We start from the raw sequence: 24376 nt of genomic DNA, 5'->3' as shown, positions 1-24376 counted from the left end.
TAAAAGTCTCCAGAAGGGGAGATGTCCAGGCCAGCGCCTCCCCAGGTAGCAAACAAATAATAAGTCCTACTTGGGTCTGATCAGTGGAGAATGACTGGGGCCAAAACATGAACAGGAGCCGGCACAAGTTCATGACGCCGCAGAACTTTATGATTCCTGTCAAACTTGTATCCAGCACTGGAATCTCCGTAGAAGCTGGGGCAGCAGATTTGGGCATGATGGCTTGAGCCTGTAGGGCTTCAGTTTGTATCAGCAAGGCCATAACCTGGGCCTGTAAGGTCTGCAGGATTCCCATAACGTCTCTGTCTCTGCAGAATCTAGCTGAAAGGCAGTCTGGCCCCTCACCTGCCCTCATTCAATCTTTGGGCTGCTTAAACTGTAGGCAACCGAGTCATAGGTGGTCTGGGCTACTGGCTGGAACAAGAGTCTGGCCTATCACCTAGAGATGAATCCAGATGGGGCGGATCCAGGAGAGAAGCCAAGGGCCATAGCCGGACATCAGAGACCAAAAGCCTAAGCCAAAAGATTAACTGATTTATCTCACGGTCAAAAAGCACAATGGGGGATCAGAGCCAGAGTCAAAAAAGAAGCCTAAACTGAAGGGTTAAGCAGAGTCACAGTTAGAAGGTGGAGCTGAGGTTCTCAGCTGAGAGTCAGAAAGATGCTGGGGGCTGGAGCAGGCAGGCGCAGGTCAATCAGGGCCAGCTGCACTCATTAGTTTGCCAGGAGACTGGCTCTGTTGCAGCCTAGGCCCCTGACAGTCCGGTGTAGTAGAATACAGTCCCTGCCCAGAAGAGTTTACAATCTAAATGGATAAGACACAAAAAGGGCAAGAGAGGAAACAGAAGCACAGAGAAGTGACTTGCCCAAGGTCACACAGTTGGTCAGTGGCAGAGCCAGGAATAGAACCAAAGTCTTTTCATCTAGTGCCCTGTCCACACCAAAAAACACATCTTTCTAGTTACAGATCTGCTAGCCATGGGATCAGTGCCTCCCTCTTTTTGTCCAATACCTAACATAAAGGACCCCTGAATCTGATTAAGGGCTTTGGGTGGCACTGTAATATAAGGAACAATAATTAAAAATGGAGACTGGTGTGAAACTAGGGAACTGGTTGTATGTTATAGAGACATTTGAGTTTTTCCTTTTATTGATGTAGCTTGACAGGAGTCGGTACATTTATGTGTTAGAGTCAAAAGGTGTTAACCTGTATTTAGGGCACAAAGGCAATTCCTCCATCTTCTCTAGATAAGGTGATCCTCCAAAAATGATTTGTTCATATTTTTGCAAATAAAAGGCACCCAGTTCAGTTTACTCGGATTTGTAGGATCAAATTGTTCATGGGTATTCCGACAATGACAGGGTATTTGTAAAAATGTTCACAATTCAAGAGGTCCATGAATTTTTAAATTATTTATTATTTAATTATTTTGAAGTCATTTATTCATTAGTCTTGTCTCAGTAACTGCACAGAATCAATATCATGTGACTCAGCTGATTAATCATATGATTAATGATACAAATGGCAAAGAGTCCAAGCGAACTCAGTGAATTCTTAAGAATAACAAATACATTTGAAAAAAATCAGCAACAGTTTGCAAATGCTGTTAAACTGAAAAAGTTGCTATATTTGTAACCTGGCTTTAGAAAAATTTGCATCTTCTTGATCAAGCCATTTCAATCTTCTTCCAGGGGCTATTTGACAATTAAAGGTCAAATTCTGCTCTCCATTACACCTGAGAAACCAGTATAATTGTATGAATGTAATGGAGAGCAGAATTTGAATCTAGTAGTCTAATTAACATCAAAATTATTCTGCATAAAACAACCCTGTGAAAGTTAAGTTAAATATTGCAAGTAATCTAACTTTTATAAAATAGTTTTTTGTTTGTTTTAGAACAATACTCACCCTTTCTCCCCCCAATACTGCTCTGAACTGATAACAAAACATGCGGGACTGGAGATTGGCAAAGCCGAAAAACAATGCATTTTCTTAATTAATCTACTGGATAGCAGGAACCTGAACATTAAATCTCACCACTATTATTTCATTCAATCTACTATTAAGGTTAAGCTGCACTTCAGCTCTAGACAGCTTCACCAAACAGTGCAAGATGAAGGAGATCCTGTAAATATCAAGAGTTGTCTGCTAATAAAGTTATTTGTGATGAAGGATTTGACAAGCAACTCTCCATAGTGATAACAGCTGCATGAAATGGTCACGCTAAAACTTGACAACATGTTGTACTGCTTTTTTCTTTTTTACTGTGCTCTATATTTAAAAGAAACTAGAAATTGGTTTAAAAATTAAACATTAACCAAAGCCAAGTGAAACATTGGTGCTTCCAGGTTTATTAGTAAATCGTAACACAGCTTGGGATAACAGAACTCTTCATGATCCTGGGCCTAGTTCAAAGCAGTGCTGAGCAAATTTAGGGCAAGATGGTGGCCTGTCTTATGTGCCTGTGCAGGGAAATTAGGGGGCAGTGAAGCACTACAAAGGCTGCTGTGTGATGTTGGGGGCTTTAAGAGCCTCTGCTCCCCCCTCCCACATAGGTGGATGGGCAGGGTGGGTATGGGCTTCACTCCCCAATGTGCGGGACAGTGCAGCTACACCAGGTCACTGTACCAAGCAGAGGGCTGGTACAATGTGTGACCCCATCACTAGAGTAGGAGGAAACTGGGAAGCAGGAGTCACAATCTGCTTCCTGGCCTACTCTTGGGGAAGAACAACAACACGCTGCCCCGACACAGGGCTCATGGCAAAGCCCTCTTGAATCTTTACGCTTTTATGTAAAAAACAGACACAATCACACGCCTAGGTTGCACATTTGGTTACCACAGTTGCTTCTGCAAATTGTCATTGCACACACAAATAGCCTGTTAAACATATAACTGACCTTTTTTTAATGTAACTATCCCATTTGCCTGTGCAAGCAGAGTAAATTCATGTCAAGTCAGGTGCCAATTGCACACAATTTTTCCATGGGCAATTTTGAAAATGGGTCCCTTGACATTCATAGAGCGGTCAATATGTACTTATTTTACTTGTGCCAAAATATACATGGAGCTTTGAGGCTGAGAATAAGGTGATACATTACTGGAATGGCTAAAACGAATATCTCCTGTTAGTTTATTTTTTCACTAATAAAGTAACAAACTGCTGTGGTCAGTTTATTCACTCAGCAACAGTAATTTAACCACATATTAGTAATAACCATAAGCATTCTGAGTACTAACCATAAGTTAATAGTCTCTGTATCTGTCATCGGGACTTATGACGTCCATTACCGTAGCAGCGGAGTGACTCACACTCGTTAATGGATTTAAAGGTGGAAACACCCAAAAGTGAATGCACAGTGTCAGTTACAGCTTATAGGAAAGAAGAGCAGCAAAACAGTAGAACAATGTAATATTAGCCAAAAGGGCCAAGGGGAATGAGAATGGATTTTACAAACATATCGAGGGGGAAAAACTAGCAGGCAGAAGAAAGCGTGGCTGTTTAGAATATGAGGCAAGGGATGAAATTCATGGTGACCCAGGAACAGCGGAGGGGATTGGAGAGCGAGCCCTGCAGCAGCTCCTGTCCCACAGGGCTGGCCTGGCTCCCGGCTCCAGCCCATTGGCTCTCATGGGCCAGCGAGGTCATCCCCACTATAATGCATCAGCCCACTCCTTTCCTGGCCCTGACACCACTGGCTGGCCTGCCCCAAGCTAGGCTGTGGTGAGCCAAAAGGTGATTGGGCAACAACCCAGGTGGCAGCCTCAGCTCTGCGGCCTATGGCCAGGGTTAGGGTCAATATTTCAATGAAGATGGGTATGTCTGCATAAATTAGTGGTCTTGGTAGTCAAAGAAGTCATAGGTGTCCACCAATCTAGCCACTTACTCACTCAGCAGTGATTTGATTTCCCAGTGCGGGAACCATATGTAACCCACATTAGCACAGTGTGACTCTGTCTCCTGTTAGTTGCTAGACCATGCATGGAGTTTTGTGAAACTGCTACTTCTTTCGAGCTACTAGGATCTGTTTTTATTAGCTTGAGCAGTAGAGGCACATGCTTTTAGATCCAGAGGTCCCAGGTTCAGTCACCTCTGGGGACTGAATCTAGGACATCTGGATGTAAAAGGTCCTTCCAGAAGCATCATTATATAGTCACTCAGGTGGACACAGATAAATTAGAATAATTAAGAAATGAGGTTTTACATTGTACTAATTATATGCAAAAGATACTATATATTTTGTGTGGTTTTTTGTGTTTGTTTTTTCTACAGCTTAATGTCTGGACTCGCAGCCTTGGATGCCAAGACTTCCAGTCGATTAGGCATCATAACCGTCACTTACTATCTATGGACAACATTTGTGGCTGTGATTGTGGGAATAATTATGGTCTCCATTATCCATCCTGGTGGAGCAGCCCAGAAGGAGAACACAGAAGAGAGTGGAAAGCCAATTATGAGCTCTGCAGATGCACTGCTAGACTTAATTCGGTAACTACATTCATTCTTACTGCTTTCTGAAGGTAACATGTTGCATGTTACGTAACAGCATAAGGCGCCATGGCCTTAAGGATATATTTTGAAATCAGTGATGACCCTTTTGAGAATATGGCAGAAACTAGATCTAAAAACAATACCCCAAAATAAGATTATAAAGGTAAATAGGGAGCTCCTATTTACCCTTTCTCATACTAGACCAAGGAGACACCCAATGAAATGGAAAGGCAAACAATATTAAACTGAAAAAAAAAGGAAATATTTTTACAGAATTCATAATTAACCTGTGCCAATAAGTTCCACAATATGTTTTTGAGGCCAAGAGTTTAGTGGGATTCAAAAAAGGATTAAAATTTTATTGTTTTATTGGTCTTTACCTCACTTAATATAAACATCTACTGGATAGTGGACAGTAGTTAGTTTCATGGTTTAGAACAGAAGCATGCCTCAGCCTAATTTGCTCAGGTTCAAGGCAACTTTAACTTGCACCTTTTCCACTCTGAGCACAGGACTGTAAGTGCGATTGGTACTAATCTGGGGTCATTGCTCCTTGGAGAACTCTGGATACCAGCTGGATGACTCCGTGACTAATGTAATATCATATATGACTCATTTGTGATATAGAGGTCACACTGATGTCTTATTGACAAGTGGACAAACCCTGCCTCACAGCTTGCAGGGGTCATGGGTCTGCTGCCCAAATTCCCCCAGATCCTGCTCCCAACCTCACATGCAGTAGAAAGACACAAATTCCACCGCATCTGAGTCTGGTTTACTTGTAAACTGAACACAATGATGCCATATTTTTTTCAGGGAAGAATCAAAAACTCTAAATATTCAAATAGTCAAAGCCTGAAGTCTGCACACAAGCATTTGAGATTTATTCACACAAGAGCTTGGAGAAAGTGAAATTTAAAATTGTACTTGCAAGTGTTTACACTAGAATACAGTACATTTTTCATGGAATGAGACATGGCTTGACCCAGAAGGAAGACTGGGTTCTCAAATCCCTTCACAAAATCCATGGCAAAAGGCAATTAAGCTAGCCAGATGAACCTGTCCACATCATTTGTTTCTTGGCTTGCACTCACACAGATGCTAAATTATTTTATGGAAATGTGATGAGATGTAATTGAGTTTAACCTCTGCATCCAGCCAATAATAGAACTATTTTTTAAAAGTCTATTTACAATTCCAAACGCTCTGCTTTATGTGCATCCACCACAAATAAAATCCCACTTATTAAAAGAAAGACTGTTAATAAAACAACTGCTGGAAGTGGGTTTCCTGTTTGCTACATACTATGGGTGAAATCCTGGCCCTGTTAAAGTCAATGGCAAAACTCCTGAATATCTATGAGGAAGTCTGGATTAAATGTAACAGTGTATCTGCTGGTTTGAGCTAGAAGAGTTGATCCTGTAGGAGCTGAATGCTAAATCGCTTCCATTCACAGCTGGAGACAGTCTTTAAATCATACAGGAAGCACCTGGCATCCTGCGAATAAAGAATGCTAATGAACAAGAGAAATGCTACATAACTAAGGTTTTGGATAGAACTTACTATGTATTTTTAATATGTTTTAAAAGTGCTCTTGAAAGGTGCCATGTTGATTGCTTTGGGATCTGAAGTCACAGAGACCATCAGCTCATTTCATAAACTGTAAGTCACCAAACAGATGTCCATATGGTGACGTCTTTTTTTCTCTCCTTTCTTGATAACTATAGAAAACATCACCATCCTGCCTGTCACTCAAACCTATAACCTGGTCATCATCTCTCTAGGTCCTCACATCCAATCTAAGTCTAAGTCTTGCTGTTTCTTTCTACATAACATCTCTAAGATACGGTCTTTCCTATCCATCCACACAGCTAACTCTCATCCCGGCTCTCATTTTCTTGCCTCCTGACTATGGCAATATTCTTTTCTCTGGCCCTGACAAATGCAGGCTTTACTCACATCCATTCAGAATGCTGCGGCAAAGATCATTTCCCTAGCCTATCGCTTTGTCCACATCCCCCCATCTTTGCATCCCTCCACTGGCTCACCTTTCTCTATAGCACCAAACATAAGCTACTTCTCTTCACTTTATCATCTCGCATCCACTATCAAGAGGTCAGCTCCCACCTCCAATCGTCCATGACGCCAGCCTTCATCGCACACCTTTACATTTTCAAACAAGCACCTTCGTGCTGTCTCTCAAACTGTCCATCATGGTTGGGAGGAGCTCCCCGTAAATATCTGCAAAGCTACCTCATTATCCTCCTTCAAATCTCTCCTTTGCCATGATGACTACAAAAAACATGACAAGTTTTGGGCCACTGGTGTGCTGAGATTACACTGCCTATTACGCTGACCAGTATTGTCTCACTGTTTTCTTGTACTCTCCTATTGGTCTGTCAGTATCCATCTGTTGTACCTTGTCTTATACTTAGATTGTAAGCTCTTTGGGGCAGGACTGTTGTTTTGTTCTATTTGTAGAGCGCCTCACACAATGGAGTGCTGGTCCATGAATAGGGCTCCTCGCTGTTACAGTAATACATTTAATAAATACTACTAATAATTAATAATAATTTGAGCCAGTGGCCTAGAGGAGAAAAGCTCTTGATGCCATTACCTGTTTCCTGAGACAACTAGTTCATGCAAAGCTGGTTCTATACTAAATCATTTTTCTGGATCTTTGAATTTCAAGAATTAGAAATCTGAAATGTAGCCATCACAGCCTTGTAAGGGTGTCAGTGAGCCAAAAACAAAACACAAGATGTGAATAAGAAGGAAATGTAAAATCTATAGAGAATGTAAACTTGTTAGGGCAGGAGATTATATTCATACCTGACTGTAAATTACCTACAAATTATAAAAACCAAGAGCTAATGAGAATAAAAATGGTAATCTAATCATCTGAATTTAAAAGTTTTAGAATTATTGGATGGAGATTGGAGAGTTGTCCCCAACTAATCTCATGACTTTCTTCTTGTCTTACACTAAATTGTAACTATATACACCTCTACCCCAATATAACGCTGTCCTCGGGAGCCTAAAAATCTTACCACATTATAGGTGAAAACGTGTTATATCAAACTTGCTTTGATCCGCCGGAGCGTGCAGCCCCCCGCCCCGAGTGCTGCTTTACCGCATTATATCCGAATTCGTGTTATATTGGGTTGCGTTATATCGGGGTAGAGGTGTATATAAGATCTCTAAACGTTATCTGAACAGTAGAATTGTTTTGGGGAAGTGCAGCAAACTGGGTTCTATTAAAGTGTTTCTATCTAATAAGGCTTAGCAGGCTCAGATATCATCTCTACAGCCTCTCAGTAAAAACAAAACTTGGCTTTGTCCTTAATGAAAGTTCATATCTTCCTTTTACTACCTCTAGAGATTGGATTTGTTCAATTGTATCCTCTGCCAATGAAATCCTACCTCTGTCATACTTCATCACTTTATTAGCTTAGTAAAGAAAGAACATCAAACGTATTAAACGGACATTCAGAAGAGTAATGAGGCAAGAGAGTTAGAAGCTGTCAAGGTCCCTTAGCATCAGTTACAAGGCATAAAGCTTTCTGGTGGCCAGGTCTAAATATACCAGGATTTATATGCTTTTTGCTGTGTAACTCCTACGTAAGAAGAATGTGACAGGTAAAAAGTTTCAATGGCTGTAGTGATTTTCTGATATTTTGTCTCCCTGTTTGAATTGTATGAATGGTGGCACACACAGTGAAGTTGGGAGAGAGGTGTAGAGTCCAGGCAGTTTTTGTAATTAAGACTGAAGAAATGATGTGGAACATGTACTGAGGCAATATAGCCACTGTCATTTCTTGGAATTTCCTATGCTACAGGAATCTGGAAATGTTCAAAGAAAGAGCAAAAGTAATAGAAGAGTTACAGACCAACCAGACTTGAACAGGAGATCCTGAGCTCTACTGCTCCTTCCATTTTAAAAGACAGGGAAGGGATGGGGAAAAAATCCCTGGATCTGAAATAGTAGCTATGTTTTTTCTTACAGATCCAAAAATGGAAGATGCCTGTTTTCTGAGTTGGATGTAGCACAAAGTGGCAGAAGTCTCACAAGAACTGTTGTTCTCATGGGATTTTAAGATAACTCACAAGATGTTAAAGCAGCAAAGAATCCTGTGGCACCTTATAGACTAACAGACATTTTGCAGCATGAGCTCATGCTGCAAAATGTCTGTTAGTCATAAGGTGCCACAGGATTCTTTGCTGCTTTTACAGATCCAGACTAACACGGCTACCCCTCTGATACTTCACAAGATGTTGGTACCTGAACCCTATTGCTGCTTTCTTAACCCTCACTTAAACCTAACCTAGATCCTACCTCAAAACTGCTGTCTGTAGCCATCAAGAAAAGACCCCCGGGGCAATCTAGTCCATCCTCATGCCAGTGCAGGAGCTCTCCCTGATACAGCTCACCCTCTTTCTTTTCCAATGTACAGTTGCTGGGGGCCAACTAAAACATGTGATTCATGAGACAAATGCAAGTCTGTAACTATACTGGAGATACTTAGCAAGGCTGGTATTTTAGGTCAGGTCTGCGCTACAGACTTTTGTCGGTCGGGGTGTAATAAGGTGTAATTTGTGACAGACGTAGCAGTGCCAGCAAAAGCTCCTAATATAGACATTGTTACACTAGCAAAACCTGTGCTTTTACTGGTGCAGCTTATTTTATTCGGGAGGCTAGAATAAGCTATCAAGGCAAAAGCACGGTTTTACCAATGTAAGCTGTTTCCACACTAAGAATGCTTTGTCGGTATAGTACCCCGGTATAGCTATGCTGGCAAAGCACTCCTGCTGTAGACCTGGTCTCAGTCTCTTTCGATGTAATTTTATTTCAAGTTACAGACATGTGTACATATTAACACCCTATTGTCTTTAATGTTTCTAATGCAAACTCTGAAAGGCATCTGGGAGTGTTTTCTTTCTTTCATACTTAGACTGTAAGCTCTTTGGGGCAGGGACTGTCTTTGTATACAGTCTAGCTAAGGGACTTCTATGGCCCCATTACAATTGTATCTGAGCAGCTCCATCTTTAATGGATGTATTCTCACAACACTCATGTGAGGTAGGGAAGTACTATTAGCCCTATTTTACAGGTAGAGAAATATGGCAGAGAGAGACAAAGTGACTTGCCAAAGGTCAAATGGAAAGTCTGTGGAAGAGAAAGGAATGTTCCCTGTTTGTACAGTGCCCAGTACAATTGGGTCTAGGACTGGGGCTCCTAAGCACTAGCACAATACAAATAATGAATAATAAACAAGGCCCTTTGGCTTGGCCTTTCAATATTAGTTACAACAAATGCTTTTTTGGGATGAAATTTGCTAGGCCCCCCAGGAAATATGAATAGAAAATTATCAGCCATTTTTGTGTTACGCAAGAGAAGAGGGGGAAAATATCCACTTTCTAAAATTTCAGATTTTGAGTGTCTTTCCACTTAGATAACTCAAAAATGGGCCAGATTTTCAGTAATTACTTCTGTGTACAAATCAGGTGGTTTAAATGTTACCTTTGCTAATTGCAGGTAGTTGGCAAATGTAAATGAATTACAGGTATACTTATTTGTACTTGCAAAATTGGAAGTCGGCTAGAAGCCTATTTAAAGGTGAGCTGCCATGGGAAAAAAGAAAATTATTGTCCTCTTGGTTGCTGTATGATGCTAAAGAAGACTTCCAAAGAGCTTTTGTTTTTTTAATTAATTAATTTTGTCTAAACTTTTTATTCCCTGCTCCCTTTTTAAGATTTGAAATCTCAGGTCTTGACTTGCCTTTTCTTGCTGGAGGAGTGGAGAACTAGAGAGGAAGTGACCTTACAAATGTCTGAAACCAGGGCTGCAGTTTTCTCAAGAGGTGGGAGACAGTTAGTCAAACTGTTTAAAGCTCTGTGTTTTTGTTTGTCTTTATAAAAGCCTTATTAACTCAAACTTCTGGCAAATGGTTGAGATAAAAGCTCTGTAAAAATCCCACCTCCTTCAGCTGAGGACTAGGAAAACTGAGATGAAGGATGGCTCAGAAAATAGGGTGATAGCCTGGTGCTTGTGAAACCCAAGTTCAATTCTCTGTTCACCCATTCTCTGAGGGGTTTTGTGAGGATCTATACATTAAAGACTGTGAGGCACTTAAATACTACAGTCACAGAGGCCATATAACTACATAAAATATCAAAAATAACATTGACATCATCATAATTGGCTGACATTTGAGCTCTCATTCTAACTCCCAGCCCTCCAGCAAAAATAGGTAGGTCAAGACTTGAAATTCCTGATCTAAAGTACCAAACATCTACAAGAAAAAATTAGGGTGTGGGTAAGCAGGAGGATTTAGAATTTATGAGGCTACCTTTATGCATCACAAAAGGAGTAATAAATGGCAACGTTTCCCCCCTTTTGCAGGTCACCTTTATAAATCAGGCCCTTAAAGTTTGGCCTGGTGCACTATTGTGAGCGATCTTTTCCTGAGTTTTGAAGTGTATGGTTTTGAGACAGAACCTTTCAGAATGTTCTAAGTGCTTTTTTAAAAAGACAAAGATCATTGTTTTCTTTAAAGAAATAAGTATGTGTAATCCACTGTTGGGTGTTTTACTTGTTCCTCTCAGTGCATCATTCCAGACAGGTGTGTGTTTGTTTGGCTGTGCACACATTCAAAGCCAATGTAAAGCTGAACCAGTTAAGCAGTACCCTGCATGCTGTGGGCAGCCCTCTCTCCACTATAACATTTCTGTGATCAATAATTGTGTACAATACACATCTACCAATACATCTGTCCAGCAGCCGGTATACAGAGCCCAATCATTTAATTATATATTCACTAGACAAGCTGCATTAAAAAATTGCAATAAATTTGGGGCTGAACACTCAAACGCAAAATATCAACATCAAGCCCAGTGTTTAAATCACCAGTTAGTATTCATGCCTCATCCTGTTGTCATTATCACGTTCTTTCACTTACGAGATTAAATCATGTTGCCATTGAAATCATGGGATCTTTGCCATACATCAGTGTGAACAAGATTTGTCCCATAATCTTAAAAAAACACAACTTTAAATGATTTAGAGTCCTAGACATCTTAATAGGCTGCCTCCCAGTTTTGCATGTAAGGATGAGTATGTCTTCAAATTTCTGCATGTGCCCTATCCATTAGCTGATTGCAAATGCAGGATTTGCATGCATTTTTATTCCTGTTCAAGTCTAAATAGACATCATGCCATTGTGATGTAATCTGGCTCAAAAACACCAAATAAAACAACTCAATACACTGAGGGTCAATTCTGATTGACCTACACTGATGGGCAACTGGGAGGGTAAGTTAGTGCAGGCTTTATCCCCAGATGTTCATGAATACTGTTAATTTAATAGGAATTAGAAGCAGGCAATTGGAAACAGGGTACATCTACCACCAAGCTCAAGGTGTAGTTTCCAACTTGGGCAGCCATATGCGTGCTAGCTTTGGTTCATTTTGAACACTAAAACAAGAAATGTAGCAGTAGCAGCACAAACAACGGGACAGGCTAGCCGCCCTGAATACTGTCCCACCCGGGAGATCTACCAGGGATGCTATTCCAAACAGGTAACTGGAAATTACACCTCCAGCTCAAGTGTAGGCATACCCTCAATCAGATTGGCCAGTTTGATTTGTAAAAATCTACAGAATTTCATTGGTGTCCCCCTCTGTGGGATAGCAGGGGGCACTTGCTGCCCTCATCTGCTGCCACCTGCACATCCTCCATTGGTGGAAATTTTGATAATATAGTGTCATTGGAAATGGATCGAATTGGGTGTCATTCAAAAGCCCTTTCTCCCACAAATACAATGGTACCAAACATGACACACCTAGAATAATTATGTAAATTATTTCCATCAAGAATCATACCACTGAGTTTATAGATAAGGTTACTTATAAAAACAAACAAACAAAAAAACCCACCTTAATCCCACATCACTTTAAGGGTCTGGTATTATTATTTTTATGCCCACCTGTGGGCCATGAAGGCCAAGAGTTATGCTGGGAATGTAAGAAATAATTTAAGCATCTAGTTCTATTTATTTAATAAACTTGGCAACATTTATGGTCAGAGACAGCAATGAGTCGCTCAGAATGATTAAATGTTACTTGGTAAGCACTGACAAGGTGTTTGATTCTACTTGTAATATTGAAAGACACAGTCCCTGCCTTGAGGAGGCTACAGTCCGATGCCCCAATCCTACATTAAGATCCACATGGCAGATTGTTATGCCTGTGCAGAGTTACCACTGAAGTCAATGAGTCTTTGGGGGTGCAAGACTCCTTGGATCAGACTGCAGTATTGGAACCATAAAGACAGGCAAATTGAGAGACTGAGAGGTTGGGATAGCTCATAAGTTTAAATTTTGTAATATGTTGAGTTAAATAAAAGTGCTGGGGCTCTAAGCTATACTCAGGGGTGGCTCTAGGCATTTTGCCGCCCCAAGCACGCACTTGGCGTGCTGTTGCCTGGAGCCACCCCTGGCTATACTAAACCCTCTGCAGCAGTAAACTTTCCTTAAGGGGGAATTTTGGTTCAGCCAAGAGTGGCAGGCCTCATGGCCCCTGAGGAAGCCATGTGGCAAGGGATGCTCATGCCCTCTGCAGATATCACAGGCAGTTCTTGGGACACTCACAGATGTAGAAGATTGAAGCCTCTGGACGTTCCATGGTAAAAAAAAATTCAAACCCTACTTCCCCAATTAAAAGATTCCAAGGAGACCTAAGAAGCAGAAACTTGCAGAGTTTCCTGCCCCCATCTGAGAAATCTCAGTGTACAGTAATAAAATGTGTCCCTAAAGGAGGAGTTTGTCTGGAGTTTCTCTGGAGATCTGATCCAGCCAACAAACTCCCATTCATCTTCCCTGACCATACGCCATGGTGATATACTCCTTAGCATTATTCCTTATTAGTCCATGAGATGTACCTTTTGTAAGCTGTACTTTTGATTTTTTTTAATTAAGAAAGCTGAACTTTTGGCTAATAATGGATTTTCCCAAGCCAAGTAAAGCAGCTTAAAAAAAAAAAAGCCAAAGCTCTGGCAAACACATTCAGGTCAACTCCCTTGCACTAGATCATTTGGGTGGCTTTAGCAAGGCCGGTCTCAAAGAATGGTCAGAACGGATGACAATATATTATATAATATTGGAAAAATTCCAGACTACAGTATTATGAAGACCAGTTGTAATTCCTGCAGGATAAAGAATTATTAAAAAATAAAATGCTTTAATCCTCCATGAATTTGGCTAACATTTAATCTAGCTACTAAACATGATATTTCCTTTCTCCAGCAGTCTCAATTTGATCTTAATACTGTTAATTAGGGCTGCAGCATTGAGGCAGGAGACAGAACGCACTATCAGTTCAATTCACATTACTGTCTGAAAGCTACAGCCTGTATGTTTGGTTCATATTCAGAGAAGGATAAAAATCCTCAATGAGAATCTCTCCTTGCAGATTAATTTTCCATCACACAGGTTGTAATTTAATCACAGTGAGACTACTTTGCACTTATACAGCACCTTTTATCAGATCATCTCAAATTGCAAAACAAACATTAATTAAGATAGGGTGTCCTTAATCTTAGGGCAGAATCCTTCACTGGGGGGAGGGGAGGGATTTATATAGTGGTGGTGAGTTCTTTTAAGTGCTTCCCTCTCCCCACCACCCCCACACCAGCCTTTCCCAGATCCAGCTTCCAGCAGCTACTCTTCAAGTAATTTCTGATCTCAACCCTCATTTCTGATCTCAGCCAGGCCCTTGGAGAGCTGGGATAAGGTGCTGTCACAAACTGATGTAAAGGTGACGTACAGCTGGGTGTTGTCTGTATACTGCACAGTTTTGGGCTCATACTGGATATTTGACCACAGAGACTCACAAGTATTTATGGGGGTTAGACGTGACTAGAGAACTAAATGCTAAATCTCAGTATTCAGGCTTTTGTGTTACCATCATTGGAGGTGAACACTCACAGAAGACAGACAGCACAGTGTTTACAATCACAGCCATTGCTTACAATAGACTACTGTCTGTTATACACAGTGACTGAGTCAATAAGGAATTGACTTAAGTTAAACCAATATAAAGCACTCAACCTGAAATTAAAGTGTCCCTCATCTGTAAAACAGTGAGAGTCTGAAGCCTGGAAGCTGTTTTTCCTACACTAATGCGACACAGAATGTTCTTATTGCAACCCTACCAAATAGCAGGCATGCTCTATTGCACAGGGCCTCAATTCAGGAAAACACTCCTATTCAGAACAGCAGGTAAATATGCACATGCATGAGTACTCTCCTGAGTAAGGATGGACAGTACACATGCGCTTAAGTGCTGTCCTGAGTTGGGGCCTGAGTTGGACTTGCAACAGAGAAGTCCTTTGTTTAGTGAGCATTATAGCCACATACAAACTGAACATGAATGCATAAGATTATGCTAGAGTATTGCTCACTTTAGGCTTATAAGTTTCAGGATGAAAAGAAATCCATTTAAAAAATAATCTTGCCACATTTTAAAATTCCTGGTAATTTTTTTGTTCCCCAGTATTATAGAAAGTTCTTGGTTTTGTGGTCCTTTTGCCCAGCAACAGAATTCTCACTGGCGCCTGGAGAGGGCATTCTTTCCCTCTTTCCTTAAAACTGGAAGTCTTTCTAAAAGATACTGTTTAGCTCAATCAGAGGATATAGACTCAATGCAGAAATTAGTGAGTAAGATTCTATGACCCGCATTACCTAGGAAGTCAGAGCAATAATAATAATGGTCCCTTCGAGCCTTAAAAATTTATGAATCTCATTCTGAGGCCCTAAGTGTGAGGTCTCTGTTTTGCTCGCACTCTCTCAGCAGTGGTGGAGGGTGAAACTCCTGATTAGCATTTTTCCAAAAGACACTGGTTTTCTGCCCCTGGAAAAGCCTCATAAACATTAAAATCGTGACTATTTTTAAGAAATTGTGCCGCTCTGGTCTAGAGTTTTTTAATCAGGAATCAGGTCCTTCTTTTGAAAAGCAGTCTGTTCTTGGTAAAGGGAACAGATGTCAGAGCTTGTCCCACTTATAATCATAATGGGATTAACAAAAGTGTGGCAAAAAGTATTATTATTAACTATTACTAATCATTATTATATGTATTATAGTAGTGCCTCGAAGCCCAGAAGTAGATTGAGGGCCCCCCACTGTGCTGGGTGGTGTCCTGAAAATCTTACAATCTAGAAAGACATAACAGGAGTGGGAGAAAGAAAATATTATTATTATTATTATTATTATATTAAATATGAGTCAACAGTGTAACACAGTTGCAAAAAAAAAGTAAACATCATTCTGGAATGGATTAGCAGGAGTGTTGTAAGCAAGACACAAGAAGTAATTCTTCCATTCTACTTCATGTTGATTAGGCCTCAACTGGGGTATTGTGTCCAGTTCTGGGCGCCACATTTCAGGAAAGATGGGGAAAAATTGCAGAAAGTCCAGAGAAGAGCAACAAAAATAATTAAAGGTCTAGAAAACGACCTATGAGGGAAGAGTGAAAAAATTGGGTTTGTTTAGACCAGAGAAGAGAAGACTGAGAGGGGACATGATAATTCAAGTACATAAAAGATTGTTGCAAGGAGGAGGGAGAAAAATTGTTCTCTTTAACCCCTGAGGACAGGACGAAAAGCAATGGGCTTAAATTGCAGCGAGGACAGTTTAGGTTGGACATTAGAAAAACCTTCCTAATTGTCAGGGTGGTTAAGCACTGGAATAAATTGCCTAAGGAGGTTGTGGAATCTCCATCATTGGGGATTTTTAAGAGCATGTTGGACAAACACCTGTCAGGGATGGTCTAGATAATACTTAGTCTTGCCATGAATGCAGGGGACTGGACTGGTGACCTCTCGAGGTCCCTTTTATAATTCTATGATTATTCCCATCTAGCAGATGAGGAATTGAAGCAGAAAGAGTCTGAGTGAGTTGCCACAGGTAATGCAAGAAATCTGTGGCAGAGTCAAGAATTGAATCCAGATCTCCTGAATCCCACACCAGGTGTTCAGAATTGTGTCATTAAACCTCTACTTTAAACTTGGTGGACTTGGTTCTCCGCTGTTATGCCTTTTGTAGCCATTTACACCCATGCAGAGCAAGTAGGAAATGCTATGAGATCAGAGTGTCTTTTCTACCCTCTGGACACTCACTTTGCACAGGTGACTACACAAGGGGGAAGGCAGTGGACACTGAGGACCCACAAGGGTAACTAAATAGCCCCTTGACAAAAATTCTTTTATCTGTTTCTTTCCAGGAACATGTTCCCAGCCAACCTTGTTGAGGCCACATTCAAACAGGTGAGTGTCTGCATTGATGCTACCGAGACGCCATCTTCAGGTAATGCATACAGTGAAAATTTTTAAGCAAAAATTGAGATTTGATACTGTATATTGGTTCATATAGGCTCAGTACCTACAGTGGCATCTGATGCGAATCCGTTTGAAGTCAATGAGAGTTTTTCCACTGACTTCAGTGGCTTTGTGTCAGGCCCATAATTAGTAATCACTTTGCTATACAGGAGTGTAATCAGAATCATTCAGTTATTTTAATAATCACTTGTTTTTAGGTCAGAGGAGAAAGTAGCTGGAATGGTTACCTATTTTGCCAGTGAATGGGAATAGGAGTGGGAGTCAAGCATGGGTTTGTTTTGTTTCCAGTTATTTGGCAATGATTCCTTCATGTTTTTAATTTTTTTTTAAATGCTTCCATACAGTATGTCGATAGGCACAATATAAATCAGACAGTGCTTGATCCTGAGAGATGCTGTACCTTCAATACTGTTGCAAGAGCCCTGCACTTCTGAGGTTCAGGCCTTAAATAACTAATATCCAACAAGCACTGCCTATGATTTATGGACAGGCCTAGACTGAAATATCAGTGTATGTAAATCACAATAATAGAGCCTGGAGCAGTCACAGGTGCCTTGGCACATAGTGACTAGGCACATACTGTGTTGCTATCATATGTTCAGCACCAGGTGGAAATGCAGTGTTGCCATGGTACTAAAAAGCTGGAATGCTGATGATGTCATGTGTTTGCTTGTGAGTGGACTTGTAACAAAAATGTTAGAAGGACACAGTCCTGTTGATGTTAGGGTGGATATGGGTAAAATTCTCAAAAGTGTCTATATCACTTAGTAGGCGAAGTCCATGATTTAGGCTCCTACATGATTTACAGTAACATTTTTAAAAGTGCCTATGTTCTTGAGTTGTGTCTTTGATTCAGAAAGTAGTGTCATACCATCCAATAAATCAGACCTGCTCTGGCTGTTCTGATATTTAGTCATTTTGGTGAGAAAGAGTTTTAAATTTAAATTGTTTTAGCCCTTTCCCCCAATTTTGCTTGATTTCACCCCAATTTCCTAATTCTGTGGAACATGGATTTTTGATTATCCTTAGTCCCCTGTGAAAATGATTTGAGCTCCGCCCAATACATTGGATGTAAGAATATGGAAGGCAGGGGGAGAGAGTGTGAGAGTACACAAGATAATTCCTTATTTGCTCCTTAATTAGAGACGTTGGCCCAGACCCCAAGTTCTGGCTGAGGAGTGCTCACTGCACCTCAGGAAGTGGGGTACACAGGTACCTCTAAGCCACCTTTACACCTCCCAGAACCAAGGGATGACAAGGCCCTCATCAGGAATCATCAGAGCATAGCCTCCCCCCGAGCAGCTATGCCCCCTTTTCTTGAACACACCAGGGACCAGGAAGGGAAGTGGTGTAGGTACCCTGATGGCAGCTCTGTGCTATCAGACAGACATTTGCTAAGATACTAATTTAACATTGGTTCTTAAGCAACAAACATATCAATCAGAAAGCCTGTGCCATTCTCTAGGAGCTCTCTGAGAGGGCTGCAAAAATGATTTCTGAAACTGAACAATGTTGTTGCTGATCCTGGCCCTCATTGAATGGCCTTAGGGAAGGGCAGAGAACTTTACGTAAGTAAATCATATGTCAATAGAATCACTTTTCCCACCACTGAAATGCAGTCATCTGGCAGGTGAAAGGTATTTAAGAACACACAGCAACATTACACACAAGGAAGTGAAGAAGGATGCTGAATCTAGTTAAAGCAATGTGGGAATTTATTTAGGCAGAACCTAATTACTCAAACTGGAGTTTGGGCAGGACACCTTGTCTAAAAGCTTTGAGCAGGTTAAGTAAGAGGAATGGTTGGGTTTAATGCCCTTTCAAATGGGACATATTGCATGGAATCCTGACCTTTGGTGGGACAAAGGAAAAGTCACTGATTAGCATTTGAGGGAGTTATTCCTAGTTACAGATGAGAAGAGTGAATATAGAGGAATGCCAAATGTAGCCCTAGCGGGGTCCAGTATGTCTGCTGCCTAAAGTTCTGCTTGGGGGGAGTTCCTGATTTTGTTAGATTTTTACAGGAAAAAAAGGATCAGAGCTGTTTTTCCAGTAGCTTGGGAGGTGGGAAGCTGTTTCTCTTTCTTCTACACATGCCCCTTCCTTCTTTAATAGCCATTCTCCTTTCATAAGGCACTTTGGAGCCCATTAAAGCAATCTGGGGATTCATTAACCCTTTAGTCCTTGATGACCCACTATAATATTCTGTGTTCTTTCAGTATCGCACCAAGAGCATTCCTATCGTCAAATCCAACAAGGCAGCTTCTGAAAGCACCACTCGTCGATTCATAATATATGGGGTCCAGGATGAGAATGGATCCAATGTCCAGAATTTTGCCCTGGATATCACTCCCCCTCCAGAAGTGATTTACAAATCTGAGCCAGGCACCAGCGATGGCATGAACGTTCTGGGGATTGTGATATTCTCTGCCACCATGGGTATGTTTTAAACATGTTGGAGTAGGTCATGTTTGAATTGATCTGTGTATTGTTGTTTTGGGGGTTGGGTTTTTTATTTAGGGGAATCGGGAGTGGGAGGAGAGTTCTTGTTTAGTATTCCTGATATAATTATTGCCCACCTACCCTCCTCTAAACTTCAAGTCAGAAAAAGCATGTCCTAGAAATGTACTCCAATCCTTTGGGGATGAACCTTGTTCATAATCCTTGATGACATTTTCTTTCCATGGTCCTGATTGTTTCTATGCATGCTGCTTCCCCCCGCCCCCACTTTCCTTTTAATTTCACTAAGCCTTTGCTTGGTTATTGTGTGCTTGCATTTGTAAGCTACTGAACTTTACTTAGGTGCTTTTTGCATATAGAGGGCAGTGAGGAACAACAGAAATGTCTACTGTACAGTTTTCACTTCTAACATTTGTACTTTGGGCTAAGTATCCCTGTGGTTAGAGCTACGTACTGTTAAGCAGTGTACCACAGTGAACCCTACCCCAGCTCTGATAGGTCTGTACCTACGAGAACTAGTAGTGCTCGGCATGAGTCACTCCCTCCTGAGTAAGACAGACAGACAAGGCATTTAGTGCTTGGACTAAGAACAGAGGGAGGATAACAAGGGGACTCCTTCTGTTGCCTTGGAGTGCCACCACCTACCAGAATGAATTGACATTTGTCTCAGTGCTGCATACTACGGCTGTTCAGAACTTCATGGCTAGAACTCAGACCCCACCTATTTTAAAAGCACATGCATCTACTCCTTGAGAGAAAGGAAGATTAGCAGTATAGCGGATGACACAAAGCTGAGCAGTTCTGATTCTGTCCAGAAGGGGGCAGTGGTATTTCTAATCCACTATCCCAGGGGTAGGCAACCTATGGCACGCGTGCCGAAGGCAGCACACGAGCTGATCTTCAGCGGCACTCACACACCTGGGTCCTGGCCACCTGTCCAAGGGGCACTGCATTTTAATTTAATTTTAAATGAAGCTTCTTAAACATTTTAAAAACCTTATTTACTTTACATACAACAATAGTTTAGTTATATATTATAGACTTATAGAAAGAGACCTTCTAAAAACGTTAATGTATGACTGGCACGCAAAACCTTAAATTAGAGTGAATAAATGAAGACTCGGCACACCACTTCTGAAAGGTTGCCGACCCCTGCACTATTCTGTCTCTAACCATGGCTGGAACCAGAGGCTTCAGAGGAAGGTGAAGAAACCTTTCAATAGGCAGTAACAGGATAATTGTGCACAGGGAAAGTTTCTTCTTAACTCCCTTTAGTTAGAGGTTGACTTATGCCTTGAAACGTGAGGGTTTATATGCCTTCCCATTTTTAACATTAGTAAAATAAATCTGGATGTATTTGTTATCAATAAAAATGGCCAATTTTTAAAAATCCTGTTAAATGCTTGCCTCCGTGATATCTTGAGGCATTGAGTGCCACAGGATAATTATGCATTGTGTGAAAAAATATTTCCTGTTATTAGTTTTAAATTTGCAGTTTTTTGCTTTCACTGAATGGCCCCTGGTACAGTTTTATTTGTACCATAGTTCAATGTTAGTAGTTATGTATTATCTAGGAGGCTTATCGTAATGGACTTTGAGAGCTCATATCCATTTAGAACGTTCCATTTTACCAGCCCAAAGAACTCAATAGAACTCTTTATGTTATCTAACTGCAGTAAGTTTATTTATTTATTGAAATGTTTTCTAACTGGACTACAATTTGAGTGAGCGGAAAGGGAATTTTATCCTTCCTTTAGACATGCCCATCGTCCTTCTGATAATGGTAACCTGATGATTTTCTCATAGAGATGCTGATAAAAAGAATCCCTTTATCTGTGTTTATGATGCTGGGCTTGGAAGGGAATCTGTGCAGCAGATGTGGTTCCAAAAGCACCTTTGATTTTACTTATTTTATGCATGGTTTGCATTAGCAAAAGGGGTCAAGATTCCAGCCTGTCAGTAGCACAATTTTCTCTCCCTTTTGTTTCCACAAGATGTGTAGTTCCACCTGCATCCTAGTTGGAAACCTGAGATCCCCTAATTTTCAATGATTTAACACTCAACCCTCAAAGCACCATGCCACTGCCACCAACTGTCCAGCCAACAATTACTAGACCAGAGTCTCTTCACTTCTAGTGTTCATTAGATGAAAGGGGTTGCATATGCCATTGAGCCATGCAAACCATTCCTCTGCTCCCCAGAGCTGAGCATGCTACTTCAGCAGTGCTTCCAACTTCTGCTGACTCGGGAATCAAGTGGTCAGGAGCTGAGCCCTTGTCTCTGAGTAGGGGTACACAGCCACCGGGCTAACCTATAACCATGTTAGCTGTCAACAGTTTTCAGATATACACACTTACATCTTGCCATAGGCCAGTTGATCAGTTGGACCAATGTAGAGGATGGTTGGTGGTTATGTCAAATTCTCCTGGCATAGTTACAGCACCAGAGGGAACTCAGCCGTGTATACCCATTTATTTCATGGTTGTAATTTTATACTTGAGAATCTGGAGATGAGCACATGTTGTGACACTCCTGAAGCCAGGGAAGGATGCAATGGAGCTGAAGAACTTCAGGCCTATATCACAACTACGTCATTTCGACAAGCTGCACGAGCGTCTCATCCTAAACCACCTATCACCATTCATTGAAAAGCACGAGCAAGCTGGATTCCACCAGGCAAGTCATGCACTGGCCAAGTGCTGAATATCACTCAGTACATCAAAGATGGCTTTGAAAAGAGTATGGTAACAGGCACAGTGTTTGTCGACCTATCAGCAGTGAATCACTGAAGGCTTCTCATCAAAGTAAACAACATGATGAAAGATCACTGCCTCATACCACTGATACAACCTCTACCAGAGCACTGATGTTTTACAGTGTACTGTGCGGGAAGGAGAAAAAATGGCGGCACCACAAAAATGGCCTACCAAAAGGGAGTGTACACTCACCAATACATTTCAGCATCTACGCGAATGATCAACCAATCCATCTCAGCACAAGTTTTATCTATTCTATCGAACCATGCATCACTGCCCAAGCCAAGGATCTTGTCCAAATTGAAACTACGCTAACATTGGCAACGTCTGGGCTCTCAGTCTGTTACCCCAAGAACCAATTATATGCTAACCCAGCCAAAATGCAAGAGCATCTCTTCCAACTTTGGAATCATGAGGCCGATAAACAATGTAACATCATCTGGAATGGGGCATCACTTGTCCACTGCTGGAATCCTGTCTAACTTGGGGTGACACTAGACCTCACTCTCTCCTTCAAGGTGCACATAAAGAAGAAAAAATGCAAAATTAGCACCCAGAACAACACACTCATGAAGTTTGCAAATTCAAAAGGGCGAACCAGCCCAGCAACACTAAGGGCCACCACACTTGCATTTAGCTATTCTATAGCCAAATATGCATGTCAGGTGTGGGAAAGATCAGCTCATGCAAAGGAGCTGGACCCTATGCTTATTGACAGCTGCTGCTGCATCACAGGATGTCTTAAACTAACAAGCGTGAACAGCCATTATGTGCTTATTGGAATTGCTCCACCTGATATCAGGAGAGCAGTCACAAGCAAACTGGAATGACAACAACAGGTGGAAAATACCAGACATCTCCTACACAATCACACCATGGCAGTTAGCCACCTGAAATTGCAGGAACGCCTTCCTAGATGCAACAGAAGTGCTTAAAAATTCACCAACAGCTATATGGCTGGAAAGGTAGCACACGCAATTCAAAATACTCAGCGAGGACATTAAAACATACGTCAGTGTTGCTGAACACATCCATGCAAGTGCAGAGAAGGTTTGGTTGACCTGACAAGTTTAAATTGCCTCTGAACAAGAGCTGGCAGGTCAACAGTCAATATGTGGCAGTGGGGTTATTCCAGTGACCCAGACACATGACTGCAGTGAAACACAAACCATGGAACATCTGTTGGTCTGCCAGCGCCTGGAGGAACCATGCATTATAAAAGATCTTGCCAGAGCTTCTGGCCGGGCCATATCATGTGCCTATCACTTGAAAAACATGACTGTGATGGAAGGACAGGAGAAGAATTATATATGTGCATTAAAGGTTCATTTTCAGGTCGTGTTAGATTGGTGGCTGTGGAAACACAAGATTCTGCTATTTAAGACCACCTATGTGTTTTGCTTCCATAGGGCAACCCACTTAACAGGGTATTTCTTGACCTTTTGGCAGGAGCTCTACATCACCTTCCTTCCGTCCTAGGGAAAAGTGAAGGGCAGGGATCAAATGGAGGGTATGTGGATGGGGCTTGGAGGAAAAGGAAAACATCATTCCAAATATGTTATGTACGGAAATATCGTAACATACATCAAAGTAATTCATTTGGCACTGGGTGCTTCCTAGCAGTTCTGCTCAGTCATTGGGCCTGATTCTCATTTACACCAAGGCCCCTTCACGCCATTCTAGCAAAGTAAAGGTGCTCTAACGTGGGCATAAATTATAGTGACACCCATTTTATGGCCCCCTTACACTGCCAGAGTGGCATAAAGAGGCTTTAGCATAACTGAGAATCAGGCCCATCCTGTCTTAGTAACAGAAACCTGCTTTTCCTTTTTCTGGAAGCAGGAGGTGGGTGGCTTAGCACTCTTAGCTCAGGAAGAAAGCCACATGCAGGAGTCTTCTCAATTTCAAGGTTGTGTCTGGTCCTGGCCAACTCTGCCCCAAAATGGGCAGTGGTGGCCAGAGAAGGGGTACGAAAAAGGTACTTTAAAATGCACTGATTCAGGGCCTCACCTAGGCAGCCTTCTAGACACCCAGCTGGTTGAGTGTGGCCCTGTTGGTGTGTGTGAGACGGATAAGAGGTGAGAGTCTAGCACAAACTTTGAAGAATTGGAAATCATCATATAAATCACAGAGAGTAAAAACTTTGCTTGGAAATGACCATTTGGGCTTCTTACCTAACGGCTGCAGAAAGGGGCTTGTGCAAATGACAGTACAGTAAACTGGTGAGGTTTTACTGTTGAACATTTCTTGAAATCATCCCTTTGTGTATTTGGTTG

General features: G+C 41.4%; 1 protein-coding gene across 1 annotated transcript in view; it reads left to right on the top strand.

The window, feature by feature from the left end:
• Positions 1-24376, top strand: part of SLC1A7 (solute carrier family 1 member 7) — an 80296-nt gene that overhangs the window by 31453 nt on the left and 24467 nt on the right. The window contains exons 3-5 of the mRNA XM_045028933.1: positions 4274-4489; positions 16770-16812; positions 19104-19323. Coding sequence (XP_044884868.1) covers positions 4274-4489; positions 16770-16812; positions 19104-19323 — 479 coding nt within the window. The remainder of the gene's footprint in view (positions 1-4273; positions 4490-16769; positions 16813-19103; positions 19324-24376) is intronic.

The sequence above is a fragment of the Mauremys mutica genome, chromosome 8 (assembly GCF_020497125.1).
Source record: "Mauremys mutica isolate MM-2020 ecotype Southern chromosome 8, ASM2049712v1, whole genome shotgun sequence".
Taxonomy (NCBI): Eukaryota; Metazoa; Chordata; order Testudines; family Geoemydidae; genus Mauremys; species Mauremys mutica.
This window is presented reverse-complemented; position numbering and strand designations above follow the sequence as displayed.